This window comes from Salvelinus sp. IW2-2015, linkage group LG36, assembly GCF_002910315.2.
Source record: "Salvelinus sp. IW2-2015 linkage group LG36, ASM291031v2, whole genome shotgun sequence".
Lineage (NCBI taxonomy): Eukaryota > Metazoa > Chordata > Actinopteri > Salmoniformes > Salmonidae > Salvelinus > Salvelinus sp. IW2-2015.
Window position 1 is genome coordinate 22086258 of NC_036875.1, and position 23866 is coordinate 22110123.

The following is a 23866-nucleotide window of genomic DNA, read 5'->3' on the forward strand; positions in this document are numbered from 1 at the left end:
GCATGAACCAGAGATGAGTCCCCTCAGCCAGCTGGTCTGAGGCTCAGTTCACCAACCCAAACCACCCCATAGAGCCTCGGGACAGCCCTCAGAAAATCTGGCCCAACCAAATCATCACAAAACAAAAAGAAAAATATATAACCTATTGGAAAGACACCACAAAAAATCTAAGTAAACTTCAATGCTATTTGGCTCTAACAGACAGTACATGGTGGCAGACTATCTGACCACTGTGACTGATAGAAAACTGAGGAAAACATTGACTAGGTACAGACTCAGGAGCACAGTCTGCTTAGAGACCGGTCGTCACAGACAAACCTGGCTGCCCAGAGAGGACAGGCTGTGCTCACTCTGCTCCAGGGGAGAGGTAGAGACAGAGGTGCATTCCTACTACACTGTGACAAATACTCAGACCTAAGAGCATATTTCTTTCCCAAAATTATAACTCAATACAAAGAATTTGAAACTATAAAATGAAGAAAAAATCAAATATTTATTGGGTGAAAAGCCTAAATGTGCCTCCTGCCGCCAACCTGAGGGACAGCCAATGAAAAATGCAAAGTAATGGATAATATTTCCCATTTAGCTTAGTTTTGTTTTGTCTTTCATACCAGGCCATATGTCTTCTCAAGTCATATTGACACTGGTCTACTACCATTGATTTAATGTATGTTGTTCTGATTAATATTGTTGTTGTAGTTGTTGTTAATGGTAATCCCTTGTCCACTACTACTATTATTATGCTGTTGGTCCCACCATTTATTTATATATAAATATATATATATATTTTGTATTATATACATATATATTTTTTTTTATTTTTCGATATGTATACTTTGACAATGTAAGTAATAATGAACTTGCCATGTCAATAAAGTCAATTGAATTGAATTGAATTGAAAATTGAGAGAGAGAGAGGAGAGAGAGAAGAGAGAGGAGAGAGAGAGGAGAGAGAGAGAGAGAGAGAGAGAGAGAGAGAGAGAGAGAGAGAGAGAGAGAGAGGAGAGAGAGAGAGAGAGAGAGACAGAGAGACGAGAGACAGAGAGAAGAGAGAGAGAGAGAGAGAGACAGAGAGACAGAGAGACAGAGACAGAGAGAAATGGGTGGAAAGAGTAATAGGCTTGTAGTGACATAAGTAACTATATACGGCAACAGAGGAACATAAAGAAATCTGAGGCAGAAAGACGGAAGGGTAGGACTGGGGCGAGAGGAGATGATGACAGCTACATATCAGACAACTGTTTTTGTAGAATGGGCCACAGCAAGGACATTTGGGGAGGAAGGGATGCAACATGTGATTCAATGCAGTTCCATGTCTTTTTTATTTTTCTTGAAATAATGAAGGTGTGTGTCTCTGTCTGTCCGTCTCCCTGCAGACAAGCATCGTTAGCCAGCTGCTGAAGCACAGAGCAGACCCAACTCTCCTGAACTGCAACCAAGACAAGCCTCAGGTATAACCACATGCATACACACACCACACACTCAATTAAGCATGTGGTATTGAAATAAATAATGTATTTTGATTGGTCCAGTTGACCTGTGTCTGCCTAGCCTACTGTTCTAGTGATCACTCTGATAAAACGGAACCAACACACACAACCTAACCAATTCATTTCCACAAGACATTTACATTTACATTACATTTAAGTCATTTAGCAGACGCTCTTATCCAGAGCGACTTACAAGTTGGTGCATTCACCTTATGATATCCAGTGGAACAACCACTTTACAATAGTGCATCTAACTCTTTTAAGGGGGGGTGGTTAGAAGGATTACTTTATCCTATCCTAGGTATTCCTTAAAGAGGTGGGGTTTCAGGTGTTTCCGGAAGGTGGTGATTGACTCGCTGACCTGGCGTCGTGGGGAGTTGTTCCACCATTGGGTGCCAGAGCAGCGAACAGTTTTGACTGGGCTGAGCGGGAGCTGTACTTCCTCAGAGGTAGGGAGGCGAGCAGGCCAGAGGTGGATGAACGCAGTGCCCTTGTTTTGGGTGTAGCGCTGATCAGAGCCTGAAGGTACGGAGGTGCCGTTCCCCTCACAGCTCCGTAGGCAAGCACCATGGTCTTGTAGCGGATGCGAGCTTCAACTGGAAGCCAGTGGAGAGAGCGAGGAGCGGGTGACGTGAGAGAACTTGGAAGGTTGAACACCAGACGGGCTGCAGCGTTCTGGATGAGTTGTAGGGGTTTAATGGCACAGGCAGGGAGCCCAGCCAACAGCGAGTTGCAGTAATCCAGACGGGAGATGACAAGTGCCTGGATTAGACCTGCGCCGCTTCCTGTGTGAGGCAGGGTCGTACCTGCGAATGTTGTAGAGCATGAACCTACAGGAACGGGTCACCGCCTTGATGTTAGTTGAGAACGACAGGTGTTGTCCAGGATCACGCCAAGGTTCTTAGCACTCTGGAGAGGACACAATGGAGTTGTCAACAGTGATGGCGAGATCATGGAACGGGCAGTCCTTCCCGGAGGAAGAGCAGCTCCGTCTGCCGAGGTTCAGCTTGAGGTGGTGATCCGTCATCCACACTGATATGTCTGCCAGACATGCAGAGATGCGATTCGCCACCTGGTTATCAGAAGGGGGAAAGGGAGAGATAATTGTGTGTCGTCTGCATAGCAATGATAGGAGAAGACCATGTGAGGAATGACAGAGCCAAGTGACTTGGTGTATAGCGAGAATAGGAGAGGCCAGAACAGAGCCCTGGGACACCAGTGGTAGAAGCACGTGGTGCGGAGACAGATTCTCGCCACGCCACCTGGTAGGAGCGACCTGTCAGGTAGGACGCAATCCAAGCGTGGGCCGCGCCGGAGATGCCCAACTCGGAGAGGTGGAGAGGAGATCTGATGGTTCACAGTATCAAAGGCAGCCGATAGGTCTAGAAGGATGAGAGCAGAGGAGAGAGAGTTAGCTTTAGCAGTGCGGAGCGCCTCCGTGACACAGAGAAGAGCAGTCTCATGATGACTAGTCTTGAAACCTGACTGATTTGGATCAAGAAGTCATTCTGAGAGAGATAGCAGGAGAGCTGGCCAAGGACGGCACGTTCAAGAGTTTTGGAGAGAAAAGAAAGAAGGATACTGGTCTGTAGTTGTTGACATCGGAGGATCGAGTGTAGGTTTTTTCAGAAGGGGTGCAACTCTCGCTCTCTTGAAGCGGAAGGGACGTACCAGCGGTCAAGGATGAGTGAGAGCGAGGTGAGGTAAGGAGAAGGTCTCCGGAATGGTCTGGAGAAGAGAGGAGGGGATAGGGTCAAGCGGGCAGGTTGTTGGGCGGCCGGCCGTCACAAGACGCGAGATTTATCTGGAGAGAGAGGGAGAAAGAGGTCAAAGCACAGGGTAGGCAGTGTGAGCAGAACCAGCGGTGTTGTTTGACTTAGCAAACGAGGATCGGATGTCGTCGACCTTCTTTTCAAAATGGTTGACGAAGTCATCCCAGAGAGGGAGGAGGGGGGGGGGGGGGAGGAGGATTCAGGAGGGAGGAGAGGTGGCAAAGAGCTTCTAGGGTTAGAGGCAGATTTTAGAGTGGAATTTAGAGCTTGGAATTTAGAGTGGTAGAAAGTGGCTTTAGCAGCAGAAACGAAGAGGAGAATGTAGAGAGGAGGAGTGAAAGGATGCCAGGTCGCAGGGAGGCGAGTTTCCTCCATTCCGCTCGGTGCCCGAGCCCTGTTCTGTGAGCTCGCAATGAGTCGTCGAGCCACGGAGCAGGAGGGAGGACCGAGCCGGCCTGGAGGATAGGGACATAGAGAGTTAAAGGATGCAGAAAGGGAGGAGAGGAGGGTTGAGGAGGCAGAATCAGGAATAGGTTGGAGAAGGTTTGAGCAGAGGAAGAGATGATAGGATGGAAGAGGAGAGAGTAGCGGGGGAGAGAGAGCGAAGTTGGGACGGCCGATACCATCCGAGTGGGCAGTGTGGGAAGTGTTGGATGAGAGCGAGGGAAAAGGATACAAGTAGTGGTCGGAGACACACAGACTGTGTGTGTGTGGTTGTGGTCTCTCTCTCTCTGTCCCTCTCTCTGTCTTTGTCTCTCTGTCTGTCTTTCTCTCTGTCTGTCTTTCTCTCTGTCTCTCTCTCTCTGTCTTTGTCTCTCTGTCTCTCTCTCTGTGTCTCTGTCTCTCTGTCTCTCTGTCTCTCTGTCTCCCTCTCTCCCTCTCTCTCTCCGTCTCTCTCTCTCTCTATGTCTCCCTCTCACTCTGCTTCGGCATGTTTACATGCCAAAGCAAGTGAAATAGATAATAAACAAAAGTGAAATAAACAATAAAAAATAAACAGTGAACATTACACTCACAAAAGTTCCAAAGGAATAGAAACATTTCAAATGTCATGTTATGGCTATACTGTATACAGTGTTGTAACGATGTGCAAATAGTTAAAGTACAAAAGGGAAAATAAATCAACATAAATATGGGTTGTATTTACAATGTTGCTTGTTCTTCGCTTGTTGCCCTTTTTTATTGTGGCAACAGGTCACAAATCTTGCTACTGTGTTGGAACACTGTGGCATTTCACCCAATAGATATGTCAGTTTATCTGTCTCTCTCTCTGTCTCTCACAAAGCCTATTAATCTCCACCCCTCTCTTTTTTCCTCCTCCCTCCCTCTTTTCTCCCTCTCCTTCTTCTCTCCCCCAGGGTTGCGACTAGCAACACCTGTGTGATATGTGATGTTAGAGATGTGTGATCTGTGATTTGTGTATGTGTGTGTTATATGAAGTAGGTGTAATGTGTGTAATGTGTGTGATGCGTGTAATGTCTGTGATGTGTGTAATGTGTGTGATGCGTGTAATGTCTGTGATGTGTGTAATGTATGTAATGTGGGTAATGTGTGTGATTGTTGATTTGTGGTGAGACATGCCAATGGATGGCATGCCCGAGGCAGCATGTGAGAGATTGTCTGTCAATGCCTGATCCACAAATACACGCATGCACGCACACACAAGCACATCACAATGAGATGAAAATGACTAAGATCTCAGACATGGCCATGCATCAGTATGACACTGGTCTGTTAGAGCAGGGGTCCCCAAACTGTGGGGTGTGCCCCCTAGGAACTCAGTCCGGCATCAAACTTACTCTTGAAAGTTGTTATAATATAATGCAAGGTGCAATTTAGAAATTGGGTAGTGCATCATCAGTTCCTCTTGTCATATTAGTCATTACATACCTTAGAGAGCTATTTATAACCGTTCAGAAATGTCCAGATCAACTATCAAATGCCCATGTCAGCTAAACTGTTTTTATTTCATTTTTTGTTGTTGTTGTGGGGGTCAGGTGAAAAAGTTAGCAAACTCCAGTATTAGAGTATGCATCATAGCTCTGTGCTATATTTACTTGCTACATTACATCCTCCTCTACTCCCGCTCTGCACTACTAGAGGTCAGAGGTACATGAGAGTGTGTCTTTTATTAAACACATTACTTATGGTCTGTCTAGAGAGGATATGGATATACCTCTCTCTCTCTCTCGCTCTCATTCTATCTATTTATTGCTATCATGCTATAAAATCAGTTTTGGAGTAAAGTATAGAGAGTGACTATTCTAGAATATTCTACCACAGTGTAACCTGGATTCACATTGGTAACAGCTGGCCAGGTTACAGGCCACAGTATGTCCACAAGGTATACCCTCACATACTCCACTCAACACTTTATAAATGCACCCCCATCATGTCACTATCGCCACAGTAGTGACCCCCTGGCTGGGGTCAAATGTCAGATTGAACCAGGAAAATGTCAGGGAGATGTGAAAGTGAGTGAAGGAGAAATAGAAGACTAATAAGTAACAGTAATAGGCTACAGTCCATGGGAGTCATTTACCCAGGATAGTGAAATATTAACCTATTACGTGTGCCAGTGAAATACCGGCTACAGTATGAGCTAATGTTACTGTGACTCAAGCAAACAGCACCTAGCAACAGTATGACCCGTAAACAACCGAATACTACTGACCTCCGTTCAGTACTAATGGGGAGTAGAGGTGGAATTAAGAGACGCATGAAACACAACGGTACTTATAGGGTACAGTTTTACATCCTTTTGAGTTTTTAATTAGTTTACCTAGTCTAATTATGTAACATACTTGTAATATAAAGCGTTGCAGAGATGAGGCTGTTCCCTTCTCTCTGAATGTGCCTGTTGATGCTAAAGTGAGTGACAATGCTGCAAGTATACAGTATGTGTCAGTGTGTAGTTGGTATGCAGAGTGCCAGCGCCAGGCTCCAGCGGGTAGGGCTCCAGCGGGAAGGGCTCCAGCGGGAAGGGGTCCAGCGGGAAGGGGTCCAGCGGGAAGGGCTCCAGCAGGTAGGGCTCCAGCGGGAAGGGCTCCCAAGCGGGAAGGCCCACGACGGTAGGGTCCGCGGTAGGGCTCCAGCGGGAAGGGCTCCAGCGGGTAGGGGTCCAAGGGAAGGGGTCCAGCGGGTAGGGCTCCAGCGGTAGGGCTCCAGCAGTAGGGCTCCAGCGGGTAGGCGCTCCAGTGGGAAGGGCTTCCAGCGGGAAGGGCCAGCAGGCGTAGGGCTCCAGCGGGTAGGGCTCCAGCGGGTAGGGGTCCAGCGGGAAGGGGTCCAGAGGGAAGGCTCAGCAGGAGGGCTCCAGAGGTAGGCTTCCAGTAGGTAGGGCTCCGGGTAGGGCTCCAGCGGGAAGGGCTCCAGCGGAAAGGCTCGAGCGGGAATGGGTCCATCGGGAAGGGCTCCAGGCGGTAGGGGTCCAGCGGAAGCTCCAGCAGGTAGGGCTCCAGCGGAAGAGCTCCAGCGGGTAGGGTCCAGCGGGAAGGGGTCCAGCGAAAAGGGGTCCAGCGGAAGGGCTCCAGCGGAAGGCTCCAGTAGGGTAGGCTCCAGTAGGTAGGGCTCCAGTAGGTAGGGCTCAGCAGTTAGGCTCCGCGGGAAAGGCTCCAGCGGGGATAGGGGTCCACGGGGAAGGGGCCGCGGAAAGGGCATTCACGCGGGAAGGGGCTCCAGCGGGAAGGGCGTCCAGTACGGTAGGGCTCCAGTAGGTGGGCTCCAGAGGTAGGGCTCCAGCGGTAGGGCTCCAGCGGAAGGGGCTCAGAGGGAAGGCGCCAGCGGGAAGGGTCCAGTAGTAGGTCCAGTAGAGGGCTCCAGCGGGATAGGCCTCCAGCAGGGCAGGCTCCAGCGGAAGGGGTCCATCGGGGAGGGGTCCAGCGGGGTAGGGTCCAGCGGAAAGGGCTCCAGCAGGAAGGGCTCCAGCGGGAAGGGCTCCAGTAGGTAGGGCTCAGTAGGTTAGTGGCTCCAGTAGGTAGGGCTCCACGGGGTAGGGCTCCAGCCGGGAAGGGGTCCAGAGGGAAGGGCTCCAGCGGGAAGGGCTCCAGTAGGGGGGCTCCAGTAGTAGGGCTCCAGCGGGTAGGGCTCCAGCGGAAGGGCTCCAGCGGAAGGGTCCATCGGGAAGGGTCCAGCGGGTAGGGTCCACGAAAGGGCTCAGCGGGTAGGGGCTCCACGCGGGTAGGGCTCCACGGTGGGGTCCAGGGAAGGGCTCCAGCGGGAAAGGGCTTCAGCGGTAGGGCTCCAGCGGATAGGGCGCCAGCGCGGTAGGGTCCAGCGTGGTAAGAGACCACGGAAAGGGTCTCCAGGCGGGAGGCTCCAGCGGGATAGGAGGCTCCAGGGAAGGGGGCCAGCGGAAGGGCTCCGAGAGGTAGGCTCCAGCGGGTAGGGCTCCAGGCAGGCTCAGCAGGTGGCTTCCAGCGGGAGCTCCAGGGGAAGGCTTCTCAGCAGCGTAGGGGTCAGCGGGTAAGGGCTCCAGCGGGAAGGGTTCCAGCGGGTAGGGTCCGCGGGAGGGTCCAGCGGAAGGGGTTCCAGCGGGAGGGCTCAGGGTAGGGTCCAGCAGGAGGGCTCCAGGGCTCAGGCATACGGGAACGGTTCCAGCAGGGGTAAGGGGTCCAGCGGGAAGGGCTCAGCCGGAAGGTGCTCCAGCGAGGGCGAGGCGGGCTCCAGCGGGAAGGGAGGCTATCCAGCGGCCCAGCGGGTAGAGGGTCCAGCGGGAAGGGGCTCCAGAGGGTAGGGCTCCAGCGGGCACAGGGGCTCAGCGGGAAGGGCTCCAGGCCAGGCTCCAGCGGGTAGGTCCAGGCGGTAGGGCTCCAGCGGGTAGGTCTCCAGCGGGAAGGGCTCCAGCGCAGGCTCCAGGGGAAGGTTCCAGCCGTGAAGGGGTCCAGCGGGAAGGGCTCCAGTGGCGAAGGGCTCCAGGCGGGTAGGGCTCCAGCGGGGTAGGGCTCCAGGGAGGGCCCGTCGGAGGGCTCCAGCGGAGTAGGCAGCCACGGGGAAGGGGTCCAGCGTGAAGGCGGATCCAGCGGGAGGGCTCCAGTGAAATGGGCTCCACGGGTAGGGACTCCGCAGCAGGGTCCAGCGGTAGGGGTCCAGCGGGAAGGCTCCAGCGGGAAGGGCTCGCCGGGTAGGCCTGCGGGAAGGGTCCAGCGGGAAGGGCTCCAGCGGGTAGGCCTCCAGGGGTAAGGCTCCAGCGGGTAGGGTCCAGCGCCAGGGTTCCAGCGACGGTAGCGAGGCTCCAGCGGAGGGCTCCAGTGGAAGGGTCCAGCGCCAGGCTTCAGCGGGAGGGTACGTCCAGCCGGCAAGGGCTCCAGCGGGAAGGGCTCCAGCGGGTAGGCTCCAGCGGAAGGAGTTCCAGGCGGAAGGGATCCAGCGGGAAGGCTCCAAGCGGGAAGGGTTCCTACCGGGAAGGGCTCAGCGGGAAGGGCTTCAGCGGGAAGGGCTCCAGCGGGAAGGCCTCCAGCGGGAAGGGGCTCCAGCCGGGAAAGCGGCTCCAGCGGGTAGGGCTCCAGTCGGGAAGGCTCCGCGCAGGCTCGCGGGAAGGGCTCCAGCGCGGTAGGGGTCCAGCGGAAGGGCTCCAGCGGGAAGGGCTCCAGCGAAGGCTCCAGCGGGTAGGGACTCCAGCGGGTAGGGCTGCCAGCGCCAGGCTCCAGCGGTAGGGCTCCAGCGGGAAGGGGTCCAGCAGGAAGGGCTCCAGCGGGTAGGGCGCTCCAGCGGGAAGGGCTCCAGCCGCGGGAAGGCTCCGCGGAAGGGCCTCCAGCGGGAAGGCTCCAGCGGTAGGGTTCAGCGGGTAGGGAGTCCAGCGGGTAAGGGCTCCAGCGGTAGGTTCCAGCGCAGGCTCCAGCAGTAGGCTCCAGCGGGAAGGGGCTCCAGCGGGAAAGGGCGTCACGGGGAAGGGCTCCAGCGGGAAGGGCTCCAGCGGGAAGGGCTCGCGGGCAGCGGGTAGGGGTCCAGCGGGTAGGTCAGCGGGAGGGCTCCAGCGCGGTGAGGGCCCAGGAGGGCTCCACAGCGGGTAGGGCTCGCAGGAAGGTCCAGCGGGAAGGGCTCCAGCCCAGGCTCCAGCGGGAGGGCTCCAGCGGAAGGGCTCCAGCGGGAGGGTCCAGCGGGTAGGGCTCCAGCGGGAAGGGTTCCAGGGAAGGTTTCCAGCGGTAGGGCTGCCAGCGGACGGGCTCCAGCGGGAGGGCTCCAGCGGGGAAGGGGTCCAGCGGGAAGGGCTATCCAGCGGGTAGGGTCCAGGGGAAGGCTCCAGCGGGGTAGGGCTCCACAGGTAGGGCCCAGCGCCAGGCTCCAGCAGGTTAGGGCTCCAGCGGGAAGGAGACTCCAGCGAGGTCCAGACTGAGGAAGTAGGGAGGCTCCAAGCAGGAAGCTCCAGCGGGTTACAGAGAAGAGAAGGCTATAGCCCAAGCGAAAAGGAGGGCTCCAGCGGGAAGGGCTCCAGCGGGTAGGGGTGCCCCAGCGAGCGTAGGGGTCCAGCGGGTAGAGCTCCAGCGGGTAGGGCTCCAGCGCCAGGCTCCAGCAGGTAGGGCTCCAGCGGGAAGGGGTCCAGCGGGAAGGGCTCCAGGGAGGGTAGGGGTCAGCGCAGCAGGTAGGGGCTCAGCGGAAGGGTCCAGCGCGGTAGGGCTCCAGCGCCAGGGCTCCAGCAGGTAGGGCTCCCACGGCGAAGGGCCGTCCAGCGGAAGGGCTCCAGCGCCAGGCTCCAGCGTGGTAGGGCTCCAGCGGAAGGGCTCCAGCGCGGAAGGGCTCCACGCGGGGGGCTCGCAGCGGGAGGGCTCCAGCGGAAGGGCTCCAGCGGGAGGGCTCCAGCGGGGAAGGCTCCAGCGGGTAGGGTTCCAGCGGGTAGGGGTCCAGCGGGGAAGGGCTCCAGCGGGTAGGGGCTCCAGTGGAAGGGCTCCAGCGGGTAGGGCTCCAGTGGGAAGGCTCCAGCAGGTTAGGCTCCAGCAGGTAGGGCTCCAATCCGTCTCTTACTTCTCCCCTCCCTGTCACTATGCACTTCAAATTTCACTTATGTATGCACTCAGAAACTGTGGAGTTTGAGAAGAGAGGGATAGGGTATCGCACGGCAAGTGGTACCGACCTGTACCAAGTCTGGACAGCTTCTACCCCCAGCTATAGACTGCTAAATAGTTGTTAAATAGCTAACCAATAGCTATCCGGGACTATCTGCATTGACCATTTTGCACTAATCTCTTTTGACTCATCACATACTGTAGGTAAATGAGGCCTCACCTCCTGGTTACACTACAGTGACCATATCCCCCGTGCATCCCGCAAAGGCGGAGGTTGTTGCTAACATTTACGATAGCAAATTTCAATTTAACAAAAAAAAAAAATGCCGTTTTCGTCTTTTGAGCTTCTAGTCATGAAAATCTATGCAGCCTACTCAATCACTTTTTATAGCTACTGGTTTACAGGCCTCCTGGGCCCTATACAGCGGTCCTCTCTGAGTTTCCTGAATTCCTATCAACCTTGTAGTCATTAGCAGATCATATTCTAATTTTTGGTGATTTAATATTACATGGAGAAGTCCACAGACCCACTCCAAAAGTCTTCGGAGCCATCATCGGACTCAGTGGTTTGTCCAACATGTCTCTGACCTACTCACTGCCACAGGTCATACTCTGGGACCTAGTTTTGTCCCATGGATAAATGGTTGTAGATCTTAATGTTTTTTCCACATAATTCCTGGACTATCGGACCACCATTTTATTACAGTCGTTTGCAATCGCAACAAATTAATCTGCTCAGACCCCAACCAAGGAGCATCAAAGTCGTGTCCTATAAATTCTCAGACAACACAAAAATTCCTTGATGCCCTTCCAGACTCCTTCTGCCTTACCCAAGGACGTCAGAGGACAAAAATCAGTTAACCACCTAACTGAGGAACTCAATTTAACCTTGCGCAATACCCTAGATGCAGTTGCACCCTAAAAACGAAAAACATTTTCATAAGAAACTAGCTCCCTGGTATACAGAAATACCCGAGCTTTGAAGCAAGCTTCCAGGAAATTGGAACGGAAATGGCGCACACCAAACTGGAAGTCTTCCGGACTAGCTTGGAAAGACAGTACCGTGCCAGTACCGAAGAGCCCTCACTGCTGCTCGATCCATCCTTACTTTTCCAACTTAATCGAGGAAATAAGAACAATCCAAAATTTCTTTTTGATACTGTTGCGAAACTAACTAAAAAGCAGCATGCCCCAAGGAGAGGATGGCTTCACTTCAGCAGTAATAAATTCATGAACTTCTTTGAGGGAAAAGATCATGACCATTAGGAAAGCAAATACGGACTCCTCTTTGAATCTGCGGTATTCCTCCAGGGCTTAGCTGTTCCTGATCTGCACAGCTTGCGAGGGCCTGGATCGGGAGAGACACTTTAAGTGTTTAGTACTATATCTCACACACATGATGAAAATAATCATTGGCCTCTAACCTTCAAGCTGCATAGTGATTCCTATTCCTACGGTAAAACTGCTGAAGGAGCCTGCTTCCTGTGCTGGCCCTCTATGTTGAACATATAAACAGCCTCTATCCACCGGATGTTGTACCAAACTCACAAAGTGGCAGTTTGATAAAGCCTCTCTGAAAAAGCCAAACCTTGACCCGGAAAATATAAAAACTAATCGGCCTATTATCGAATCTTCCATTCCTCTCAAAAATTTTAGAAAAGCTGTTGCGCAGCAACATCACTGCCTTTCTGAAGACAAACAATGTATACGAAATGCTTCAGTCTGGTTTTAGACCCCATCACTAGCCCTGAGACTGCACTTGTGAAGGTGGTAAATGAGCCTTTTAATGGCGTCAGACCGAGGCTCTGCATCTGTCCTCGTGCTACAGACCTTAGGCTGCCTTTGACACCATCGTCACCACATTCTTTTGGAGAGACTGGAAACCCAAATTGGTGCTACACGGACAAGTTCTGGCCTGGTTTAGATCTTACCTGTCGGAAAGATATCAGTTTTGTCTCTGTGAATGGTCTGTCCTCTGACAAATCAAACTGACATTTTGGGTGTTCCTCAAGGTTCCGTTTTAGGACCACTATTGGTTTTCACTATATATTTTTAGTCTTGGGGATTATTCGAAACATAATGTTAACTTCACTGCTATTGGATGACACACAGCTGTACATTTCAATGAAACATTGTGAAGACCCAAAATTGCCCTCGCTAGAGAGCCTGTGTTTCAGACATAAGGAAGTGGATGGCTGAAAACGTTCTACTTTTAAACTCAGGACAAAACAGAGGCTTGTTCTAGGTCCCAAGAAACAAAGAGATCTTCTGTTTAATCTGACAATCATCTTGATGTTGTAAAGTCGTCTCAAATAAAACTGTGAAGGACCTCGGCGTACTCTTGACCCTGATCTCTTCTTTGACAACATATCAAGACTGTTTCAAGGACAGCTTTTTTCCATCTACGTAACATTGGCAAAAATCAGAAATTTTCTGTCCAAAAATGATGCAGAAAAATTAATCAATGCATTTGTTACTCTTAGGTAGACTACTGCAATGCTCAACTTTCCGGCTACCCGATAAAGCACTAAATAAACTTCAGTTAGTGCTAAATACGGCTGCTAGAATCCTGACTAGAAGCAAGAAATTTGATCATATTACTCCAGTGCTAGCTTCCTCACTGGCTTCTGTTAGGCAAGGGCTGATTTCAAGGTTTACTGTTAACCTATTAAAGCTTAACATGGCTTGCTCCCTACCTATCTTTCCGAGTTGGTCCTGCCGTACATACCAATACGTACGCTACGGTCACAAGACGCAGGCCTCTAATTGTCCCTAGTAATTTCTAAGCAAACAGCGGAGGCAGGGCTTTCTCCTATAGATCCATTTTTATGAACAGTCTGCCTACCATGTGAGAGACGCAGACTCCGGTTCTCACCTTTAAGTCTTTACTGAAGACTATCTCTTCGTAGGTCATATGATTGAGTGTAGTCTGGCCAGGAGTGTGAAGGTGAACGGAAAGGTCTGAAGCAAACGACGCCCTTGCTGTTCTGCAGGCCGGTTTCCCTCCTCCACTGGGATTCTCTGCCTCTAACCCTGTTACAGGGGCTGAGTCACTGGCTTGCTGTGCTCTTTCATGCGTCCCTAGAGGGGTGTGTCACTTGAGTGGGTTGAGTTACTGCGTGATCTTCCTGTCTGGGTTGGCGCCCCCCCTTGGTTTGTGCTGTGGTGGAGAACTTTGTGGGCTATACTCGGCCTTGTCTCAGGATTGTAAGTTGTGGTTGAGGATTTCCCTCTAGTGGTGCGGGGGCTGTGCTTTGGCAAAGTGGGTGGGTATATCCTTCCTGTTTGGCCCTGGCGGGGGGTTTCTTCGGATGGGCCACGAGTGTCTCCTGACGCTCCTGTCTCAGCCTCCAATTTATGCTGCAGTAGTTTATGTGTCGGGGGCTAGGGTCAGTTGGTTACCTGGAGTACTTTCCTGTCTTATCCAGTGTCCTGTGTGAATTTCGTATGCTCTCTCATATTTCTCTCATTCTCTCTTTCTCTTCGAGAACCTGAGCCCTAGCGACCATACGTCAGCACTACCGGGCATGATGACACCTTGCTGCCCCAGTCCGCCTGGCTTGCTGCTATCCAGTTTCAACTGGTTCTGCTGCGGTTATGGAACCCCTACCTGTCCCGACCTGTCTGTTTTCAACTCTTAATGATCGGCTATTGAAAGATCCAACTGAGATTTATTCCTGATTATTATTTGACCATGCTAGGTTTCTTCCTAGGTTTTGGCCTTTCTAGGGAGTTTTTCCTAGCCACCGTGCTTCTACACCTGCATTACTAGCTGTTTGGGGTTTTAGGCTGGGTGTCTGTACAGCACTTCGAGATATTAGCTGATGTACGAAGGGCTATATAAAATAAAATTGATTGATAAAATTGACATACACTGCTGTTACTGTTTATAATCTATCCCATTGCCTATTCACTTTATCCCTACCTATATGTACATATCTACCTCAATTACCTTGTACCTCTGCATATCAACTAGGTACTGGTACCCCGTGTATATAGGCAAGTTCATTACTCATTGTGTTTTTATACCTCGTGTTATTATTTTTCAACTTATTCCTCGTGTTATTATTTTTCAACTTATTCCTCGTGTTATTATTTTTCAACTTATTCCTCATGCTATTATTTTTCAATACTGTCTTTTGTCTCTGCATTCCACTGTTAGTCTGAACCTGTTGTTTACGAAGCATGTGACGAATACAATTTGATTTGAGATAGTGACGGTTGAGAGGTAACAGAAAGGAAGACTTTACTGTAAAACACACTATAGAGAAGAAACCTGGCCTGGGGGTAGTAGAGGAACAAAGAAGGAAAAAAACTGTTCTTAATATGAATACATTCTCTTTGTCAGCACCCCAACCATGCAGCCCCAGAAATGTAATTACATATTGGACCGTGTCAGCAAGATTTTAACATGATCGCTTCCCTTTCCCTCAAAGCCCCCTATCCGTCTACCCAAATCTCCCTCTTCCCCACCCACCCTCCATCCATATCCTGAAATCAATCTCCTTCCCTGTGAGAAACACCATGAAATCGCTAATCTAAAAGGCATTAATGAATACATGCAGTGCCGTGCCAGCACTTTGAGCTAGTCTGTTCGATAGCTCCCAAAATACCTGTTCATCAGCAGAGAGACAGACAGAGGAGAATTCTGTTATACAAGTTATCTTCCCATAGGTCTCAAAATGAGACTAGACAAGGTAAACAAATAAAAAAGCCAGGAGCCAATACTGGTCTATAAACTAGCCAGCCAATACTGGTCTAAAAACTAGCCAGCCAATACTGGTCTATAAACTAGCCAGCCAAAACTGGTCTATAAACTAGCCAGCCAAAACTGGTCTATAAACTAGCCAGCCAATACTGGTCTATAAACTAGCCAGCCAATACTGGTCTATAAACTAGCCAGCCAATACTGGTCTATAAACTAGCCAGCCAAAACTGGTTATAAACTAGCCAGCCAATACTGGTCTATAACCTAGCAGCCCATACTGGGTCTAATAAAACTAGCCAGCCAATACTGGTCTATAAACTAGCCAGCCAATACTGGTCTATAACTAGCCAGCCAATACTGGTCTATAAACTAGCCAGCCAATACTGGTCTATAAACTAGCCCAGCCAATACTGGTCTAATAAACTAGCCAGCCAATACTGGTCTATAAAACTAGCCAGCCAATACTGGTCTATAAACTAGCCAGCCAATACTGGTCTATAAACTAGCCAGCCAATACTGGTCTATAACTAGCCAGCCAATACTGGTCTATAAACTAGCCAGACCAATACTGGTCTATAAACTAGCCAGCAATAGTGGTCTATAACTAGCCAGCCAATACTGGTCTATAAACTAGCCAGCCAATAGTGGTCTATAAACTAGCCAGCCAATACTGGTCTATAAACTAGCCAGCCATAGTGGTCTATAAACTAGCCAGCAATACTGGTCTATAAACTAGCCGCCATACTGGTCTATAAACTAGCCACGCCAATACTGGTCTATAAACTAGCAGCCAATACTGGTCTATAAACTAGCCAGCCAATACTGGTCTATAAAACTAGCAGCCATCTGGTCTATAAACTAGCCAGCCAATACTGGTCTATAAACTAGCCAGCCAATACTGGTCTATAAACTAGCCAGCCAATATGGTTATAAAACTAGCCAGCAATACTGGTCTATAACTAGCCAGCCAATACTGGTCTATAAACTAGCCAGCCAATACTGGTTCTATAAACTACAGCCAAGCCAATACTGGTCTATAAACTAGCCAGCCAATACTGGTCTATAAACTAGCCCATTTATTGATACATTCCCGTAAGTTTTATGGTTCAACATCAGTTTAGAAAGTTGTTCCTTCGCTAAACAAAGTTTGTTCACTTTCCCTCCGTGATCTGACACGACTGGATATGTGAAATGTACAGTGATATACAGTACCTGTCCATATTGGCAGCCAGGTGGAGAGGTGTCCAATAGCCGTTGTCGGAGGCTGAGGGTCAGCCCCGTCCTCCAGCAGCACAGACCACCACCTCCTGTAGCCACTAGCACACGCTATGTGGAGCTAGAGAGAGATGGAGAGAGAAGGAGAGAGAGGGTAAAGAAACACATTACAAAGACACATCTACCTGTATACAAGCCATTGAAATAGAGTGAGAGGAGCAAGATAGAGAGAGAGCAGAGACAGAGAGAGAGAGAGAGAGAGAGAGAGAGAATAGAGAGAGAGAGAGAGAGAGAGAAGAGAGAGAGAGAGAGAGAGAGAGAGAGGAGAGAGAGAGAGAGAGAGAGAGAGAGAGAGAGAGAGAGAGAGAGAGAGAAAGAGAGAGAGAGAGAGAGAAAATAGAGGAGTACTGGTAGGAACCACAGGAGGTTGGAGGCACCTTAATGGGGGAGGATGTGCTTGTGGTAATTGCTGGAGCGGAAGAAGTGTAATGGAATCAAATACTGTACATTCCATTTTCTGTTGTTCCAGCCATTACTATGAGCCGTCCTCCCCTCAGCAGCCTCCACTGGGAGGTACTCACCAAAGTAACCCCGTCGTTGTTGCGTTGGTTGAGACTGACCCCGCTGGAGACCAGCTGTCGAACATCAGACAACATGGTGCTGGGCCTCTGGGTACGCATAGTGTGCATGGACAACACATCTATACCTGGAACAACAGAACAAAACACACACGTTAGTACAGAACACACACACGACATTAATGATGTCTCCGTAGTCTGTACCAATCACAATTATCATGGGTGCCATGTTGGTTCTGTGTGTAATGTCTCCTTGAGAATCCTTAGTCTCCTTTTCAAAGTCAACAGACTGTCTTGGAGACTGACAGACAGACAGAGGTCTAAGAGAGGACAAAGGTCTAGCAGTGCAGTCTATCCCTGGCTAAAAGGGATCGATGGTCTGCTCTGATCTCCTCCACCCTCAAATACTCACAGGGGACCATTGTTTTGGTTGCCGAAATGATACAGTAGCTATATATTATAGATCGTCTGTGTTTCTCTCTAACGATCACTGTAATATAGAATATTTTTGTCCCTTGGGCTTTGATTACTATAGGCAGTTGAGTCTTATACGGTATGCTCAATTCTAATTAGTGGAGTGCATATAGGAATGGACAGGGAGAGTCCATAGGGTATGTGCCCTGTACGAGAGACTGTAAGAGAGACTTGAGGAGGGTAACATAGCCATGTTACTAAAGCAACATAGACTTCTAGTGTGACATGGAAGTGTGCCACAGCAGGAAGAGGATAGAGAGGCTGGATGTGAGCATGAGGGGATAGAGACCACCTATAGGGGATTTGGGATGAGGGGAGGGGCTGTGATGCCATGGGGGAGCAAGGGACTATGCTGCGTATTTTAGTATTTTCAAATAGACAGCCAAAAACAAGTACTTTTATTTGAGTATTTGAACGGTTATTTGTAAAAAAAAATGATAATAATAATAATAATCGACCAAATTGTTTTTGAAATAATTTTGAAATAATTATTTCAAATGCTATTTTCAAATATCTGGGTGCATGGGAGTGTCACGTCCTGACCATAGAAAGACTTTATTTTCTATGGTAGAGTAGGTCAGGGCGTAACTAGGGGGGTTAGTCTAGTTTATATTTTCTATGTGGGGTTCTAAGTTGTTTTTTCTATGTTGGGGTTTTGGTATGATTCCCAATTAGAGGCAGCTGGCTATCGTTGTCTCTAATTGGGGATCATACTTAAGTAGCATTTTTTCCACCTGTGGGTTATGGGATATTGTTTATGTTTGGAGTTAGTGTTTTAAAAAACCGATGCGTTTCGGCTGCATGGCCTTCGTCAGGGAATACAGAAAAAAAAGGAATACAATGTCCTCTTTTAAACAGCTTTTCCAATTAGCCCTAATTGGAAGAGGGAGTGGTTACAGAATTGATTGGAGCAATACTATACACAATTAAAAGGTGATCAATTCTGTAACCACTCCTCTTCCAATTAGGCATTGGAAAAGCTGTTTAAAAGAGGACATTGTATTCCTTTTTTTTCTGTATTCCCTGACGAAGGCCATGCAGCCGAAACGCGTCGGTTTATTAAAACTTTGTTTCTATTGAACATGCCATACTAATAAAGGCATTTTAATTAATTATATGAAGAGTGCCTTGGTCTTCCTTTCTTTTTGATTCATTAACCTTTATTTGAAGACAAAAAAGTTATCTGAAAACTTTTAAAAAAGGTATTGAATAGTAATTGAAATATCTGAAATAGTATTTGAACCCATGTCTGCTCCCAACACAGGTCACAGGCAGGTGGGGCTGAGGTGTGTGTTTATGTGTGTGTTTATGGTGAGGTGTAGAGTAATATCTGTTTGGACTTCTGAGGTCCCATCCATCATGTGATCTCCTGCGCATAAAGATGGATTGGCTAGGGAGATATTTCTGGCATTCCTTATCATTCTCTGTCACTCTCACGCTCTCGCTCCCTCCTCTTTTTCTGCATTTAAGTCTGTACCATCTTTTTTTCCTCTGACATTTTTTTGTCTCATCTCTTGTTCTCTCTCCCCATCTCTGTTGACCTTCTCTAATCCCTGCTGGAGTGAGGTTCTCCACTATAAGTCAGTCTGAGGGGGCAACTCACCTTCACACACCCACATGCATGTGCAAACACACACCCACACATAAACACATACACATACACACACAAAACGCCTCACAGGAGGAGTCATGACCGAAGCTCTATGGAACATGACAAGTGGGTCAGAATCACAAAACAGGGGAAATTACATGAATATCAGAGTATACTGTAAGCTAAAGTCAAGTTTACACAGAAGTATTTGCTAAATAAAGTTATAATTTTCGTCACAAGATGATGAGCGCTGAAAAGCATCTGGATAACTGTAAAAACGGATGACAACCTAACTGTTCTTTTTATTCAGTTGCACATTGTCAGACATGAGGATGTGTGTGTGTGTGTATCTATGTACGTGTATGGGCTTGTGCTTATGTGACAACAAAACATACATTGAGTATACCAAACATTAGGGACACCTTCCTAATATGAGTTGCACCCCCCCCCGTTTTGCGCTCAGAACAGCCTCAATTCGTCAGGGCATGGACTCTACAAGGTGTCGAACGAGTTCCACAGTGATTCTGCCCAATGTTGATTTCAATGCTTCGCACTGTTGTGTCAAGTTGGCTGGATGTCCTTTGGGTGGTGGACAATTCTTGATAGAGACGGGAAACTATTGAGCGTGAAAAACCCAACAGTATTACAGTTCTTGACGCAAACCTGTGCGCCTGCCACCTACTACCATACCCTGTTCAAAGGAACTTAAATATTCTGTTTTACCCATTCACCCTCTGAATGGCAGACATACACAATCCATGTCTCAATTGTCTCAAGGCTTAAAAATCATTCAAAACCTGTCTCCTCCCCTTCACCTACACTGATTGAAGTGGATTTAACAGGTGGCATCAATAAGGGATAATAGCTTTCACCTAGATTCCCCTGGTCAGTCTATGACGTGGAAAGAGCAGGTGTTCTTAATGTTTTGTACACTCAGTGCAAGTGTATATCGCTTGTGTGTGTTGGTGTGTGTGTGTGTGTGTGTGTTGTGTGTGTTGTGTGTGTGTTGTGTGTGTGTGTGTGTGTGTGTGTGTGTGTGTGTGTGGTGTGTGTGTGTGTGTGTGTGTGTGTGTGTGTGTGTGTGTGTGTGGTGTGTGTGTTGTGTGTGTGTGTGTTAGTGTGTGTGTGTGTGTGTTGTGTGTGCGTATGTTTGACTTCCTCTTTAGGCCCATGTACATACAGTCAAAAGTTTTATGAACAACCTACTCATTCAAGGGTATTTCTTTATTTTTACTATTTTACATTGTGAAATAATAGTGAAGACATCAACACATATGGAATAATGTAGAAACCAAAATAGTGTTGAGCACTATTTTTTTTGTGTTTGAGATTCTTCCAAAGTAGCCATTCTTAATTGTTAATGCTTCCCAGAGGGACACAGAGTAGTAGTAGCAGTAGTACATAGGTTCAAACTGTGTAGGTTACTAGTATGGTTGGGACAGAGAGGAACAGTGTGTGGTAGTAGATAGATGCTTGGGACAGAGAGGACACAGGTATGGTATAGTAGTGGTTGGGAAGACCGAAGAACGTTTGTGGAGTAAGTCAGTAGTGGGTGTTGGGAACAAGACGAGACAAACAGCTGTTTGATTTTTTGTAGTATAGTAGTGTTGGGACAGAGAGACGTTTGTAGTTAAGTCTGAGTAGATTTCCATGGAAATACGAATAAATCATTAACCATGCCTTCGGGGGGAGAAAAGCATTTATTTGTGATCTGTCCTACAATGACGTGAGAGTGAATTTGATATTGGTCTTGTGGAGAGACATAGTGAAGGGAAAACCAGTATGATCCAATGTATATCATATTTAATATTTGTGAAGTTAAGTTTTAGGCTATCTGTAAGTATAATGTAAGTGGTTGTGAGTCAATATGAGGACATGCTGGTTTTCTTCTACCATAGTTGAACTGTCTGACAACCCCAAACATAAAAATTCCTCACGACGCGACGGTTCCCAATCAAATGCATCAATGGTGAATTAGGCAAACATTTATCAAACCCATGGTATGGTCTGGGGAATAGTTTGAGTCCACATAACGCAAAAGTCAAATTAAAAATAAGAGTGGAATGAGATCCACACTTTGGAATAGAATAGCAGGTAGTAAGTGTATTAGTAGTAGTACGGTTGGGGATGATGACGAGGACAGCCACACTTTATTGTAAGACAAGAATTAAGTAGAATGAGTTGTAGAATTTTTAATTTTGTCGCTTTAAAAAACCAACGCCCAAAATGAGGAAGCTCAGTAGAGTTAGTAGAGTTAATGTGGTTCTGCCTCCAACGTGCCAAGTTGTTATGATACCTCCACTACAGTGACGCCTGGCATCTTTCGGCTGATGGAAAGGGCCGGGAAGGATAAGGCTGTGGTTGTCAATAAGTAAAGGTAGTGGTGGGGTATCTCATCGTGAAAGTTGATCTTCCTCTCCCGAGACTCGGACTAAAGCATCCGCCAACTCTTACTTGTGACATCCGTCTCTCAATGTTGTGCAAACGTGGCGTTGGTGGTATTGGAGCGAGACACATTGATGTCCCAGATTGTGCTTCAGATTGTATTCAGTCGGGGATTACGGGCGCCTCTTATCCATTAAGCTTTTTGATACAATGTCCTTCCTCGTGCAAAGGGAAAAGCTGATCACACCCTTAGGCCTACAATGAGGTGGGTTCTAGATTGTCTTTGCTATTAGGAGGAACCCTTAGGGCCAACTCGCACCAGTCTTTGTATGTCATTCTCTCACGTCTAAGGGTGCTGATGAAAGTCTGCATCTTGTCGTCGTGGGCGTAAGCCTAAATGCAGGTCAGGCTACCTCTGGCGAGCCCATGAGGGTCTGTTGCGGTCCCCCCAAAGAAATGCCCACCACACCATGAGACTGACCCACCGCCAAACCGGTCATGCTGAGGGATGTTGCAGGCAGCAGAACAGTCTACACGCTCAGTCTCCAGACTCTGTCAATCGTGCTCAGTGTGATAACCTGCTTCATCTGTTGAATAGAGCACAGGGCGGCGACGGTTGTGTAGTTGTTTTTAGTAGTGTGCGACATTTGCCAAATTCTTAGGTAAGGATTTCATGCTTGGCAAAGATGCCCCCCCCCCAAAGAGTTGGGAGACGAAAAAAAAGAGAACAGAATGTAACAAAGTCCTGGCAACGTGTTGGGCTGTAAGCACAACCCCCCACCTTCGTGGACGTCGAGAAGTAGTCCCTCAGATTACCATCCCTCATGGGAGTCTGAGTATTGTCTTGAAAGTCCGTGTAGTGGTTGGGACAGATGAATGAAGCAGAGTGACTCACATGCACAAATGTTTTTGGCAGCTTGCTGAGACGGGTCAGATGTTTTAGGTCAGATTGGTGTGTGTCGCAATCATGGGAGTGGAGGCAATCGCTTCGCTTGCCCCTCCTTGGTCAAGTCCAAAGGCGGAAGTAATGTGGTTGGGACAGACTGGTTATGGCCGGTCCTGCTGCTGGGGTTGTGCCCTCCTACGGCCGATCCTCCACATCGTGGCGCGTGAACGTTACGGGCCTTGTCTCCTGCTTAGTGCTCCTGATGCTCAAATGGGATCACTATCGGCTGCAACATTACACAGCAAACCTTCTCTGTCCACAGCTCGCATTGATAAATGTGCCATTCCTGGATTTGAGCTGCACTTACCTGAAGTACTGCACTTGTGTGTGGGGTTTGTAGAAATGCTCGAACGTCTGAAACATGCTGAGCCCTAGATTGTGGAAAGCAAGTTACCTGCCGTTAGCATTTTCAAATGATCTTGACCAAATACATAGCCAAGGAAAGTAAGCATAGGAAGTACTCTGAAGAAGTGGCTAATATGGTACAGATCTCACCTGCAAGTAACCAGACTCGCCTTATTTGGGGTGTAGTCGTTGCTAAGTGCCAGTAGTATAAATGTTCCACCTGAGTATGTGTGTTATTTCTCGATTGTAGCAGAGACCAACGTAGTGAGAGTTGTGATAAATTTACCTTGGTTCAATCAGTTGTGCTTCCTAAGTTGACATGTGGTTAAGTGAGTAAGTTTTGTCTAGATCAAAGGAAGGTGTGATGGAGAGAGACTTGAGGTACCATGTGTAGGGGTACTAAGATGTTTTCCAACTTTCAATTTTTGTAAGTTAGCTTACTAGTTGGTTTGTACGATAATTCATAGAAGTTTCAATATGATGGTGCAGCGGATATAAGTCGGTGTAAACAACTTGTTATTACCGGTGGGGTTGGGTTTTTCTCAAGAAGTTGGTCGCAAATTGAGGTAATAAATTCGAGTTACATGGCTAATTTAATCGGGTTAACAGTGCAACCATAGTGGATTAGAAAGAAAAATGTATTAACAGTCATACAGATTGATTAATGAAACCAGTGCTCGTCACAGACACATGTAACACTTCAGAACACCCCATAACGACTTACAGTTACACTTTTGTTAGCGAATTAACAGACCTGTAAGTGTAAACAGAGATCAGTCTGCACTAAAGCGAAATAATGTAATTTACTCGAGAAAAGTCTGAAGATCCCCAAACACCCTAGATCACGTGTTGTGTAATGAAGAAGAAAGTGTAGGGTGAGAAATTTAGATCACCCAAATCCTTCCCAATGGGGCGCTTGGGTCTTTTTGGGTTGACATGAGAGGATCGTAAGTATGTCTGTTTTTTTAAAAGTATTTCAAAAGGTCTTCGCTGTCCCCAGAGGCTAGAACCCTTAGTGTTTGGAGTAGTGTGATGGATATCACATGGATTAAGAGTGTTGTATAAGTGCGTAATTCAATTGATGGAGAGTCTTGTTGTGGTACGAGAAGAAGGACAAGGAGGTGTGTTTGAGTTTAAGTGTAAAGTGGTTGGAAAATAGGACCGTAGTCGTTCGGGTTGGCGACTTGACCTGAACACCAGCAAAGGGTTCATGTCACACAGAGGGGTTCTTCGCTATTTGGCGAATGTCAGAGTACTGTGAGGTAGTTGTTGAGTAAGGACCAACGCAGAACGTGACAAGTTTAGTGTGTTCTAGAAGTTAGTAGTTAAATTGTGCGTTTGTGTAAGTAGACGTGAAAGGTGTG

General features: G+C 48.4%; 1 protein-coding gene across 1 annotated transcript in view; it reads right to left on the bottom strand.

The window, feature by feature from the left end:
* LOC111959253 (uncharacterized) overlaps positions 1 to 23866 on the bottom strand; it is a 202670-nt gene that overhangs the window by 103685 nt on the left and 75119 nt on the right. Inside the window, 9 exon segments of the mRNA XM_070437758.1 lie at positions 5937 to 5948; positions 6159 to 6728; positions 6924 to 7697; positions 7845 to 8503; positions 8659 to 9647; positions 9706 to 10171; positions 16181 to 16229; positions 16232 to 16304; positions 16765 to 16889. Of these exon segments, the coding sequence (XP_070293859.1) occupies positions 5937 to 5948; positions 6159 to 6728; positions 6924 to 7697; positions 7845 to 8503; positions 8659 to 9647; positions 9706 to 10171; positions 16181 to 16229; positions 16232 to 16304; positions 16765 to 16889 (3717 nt within the window).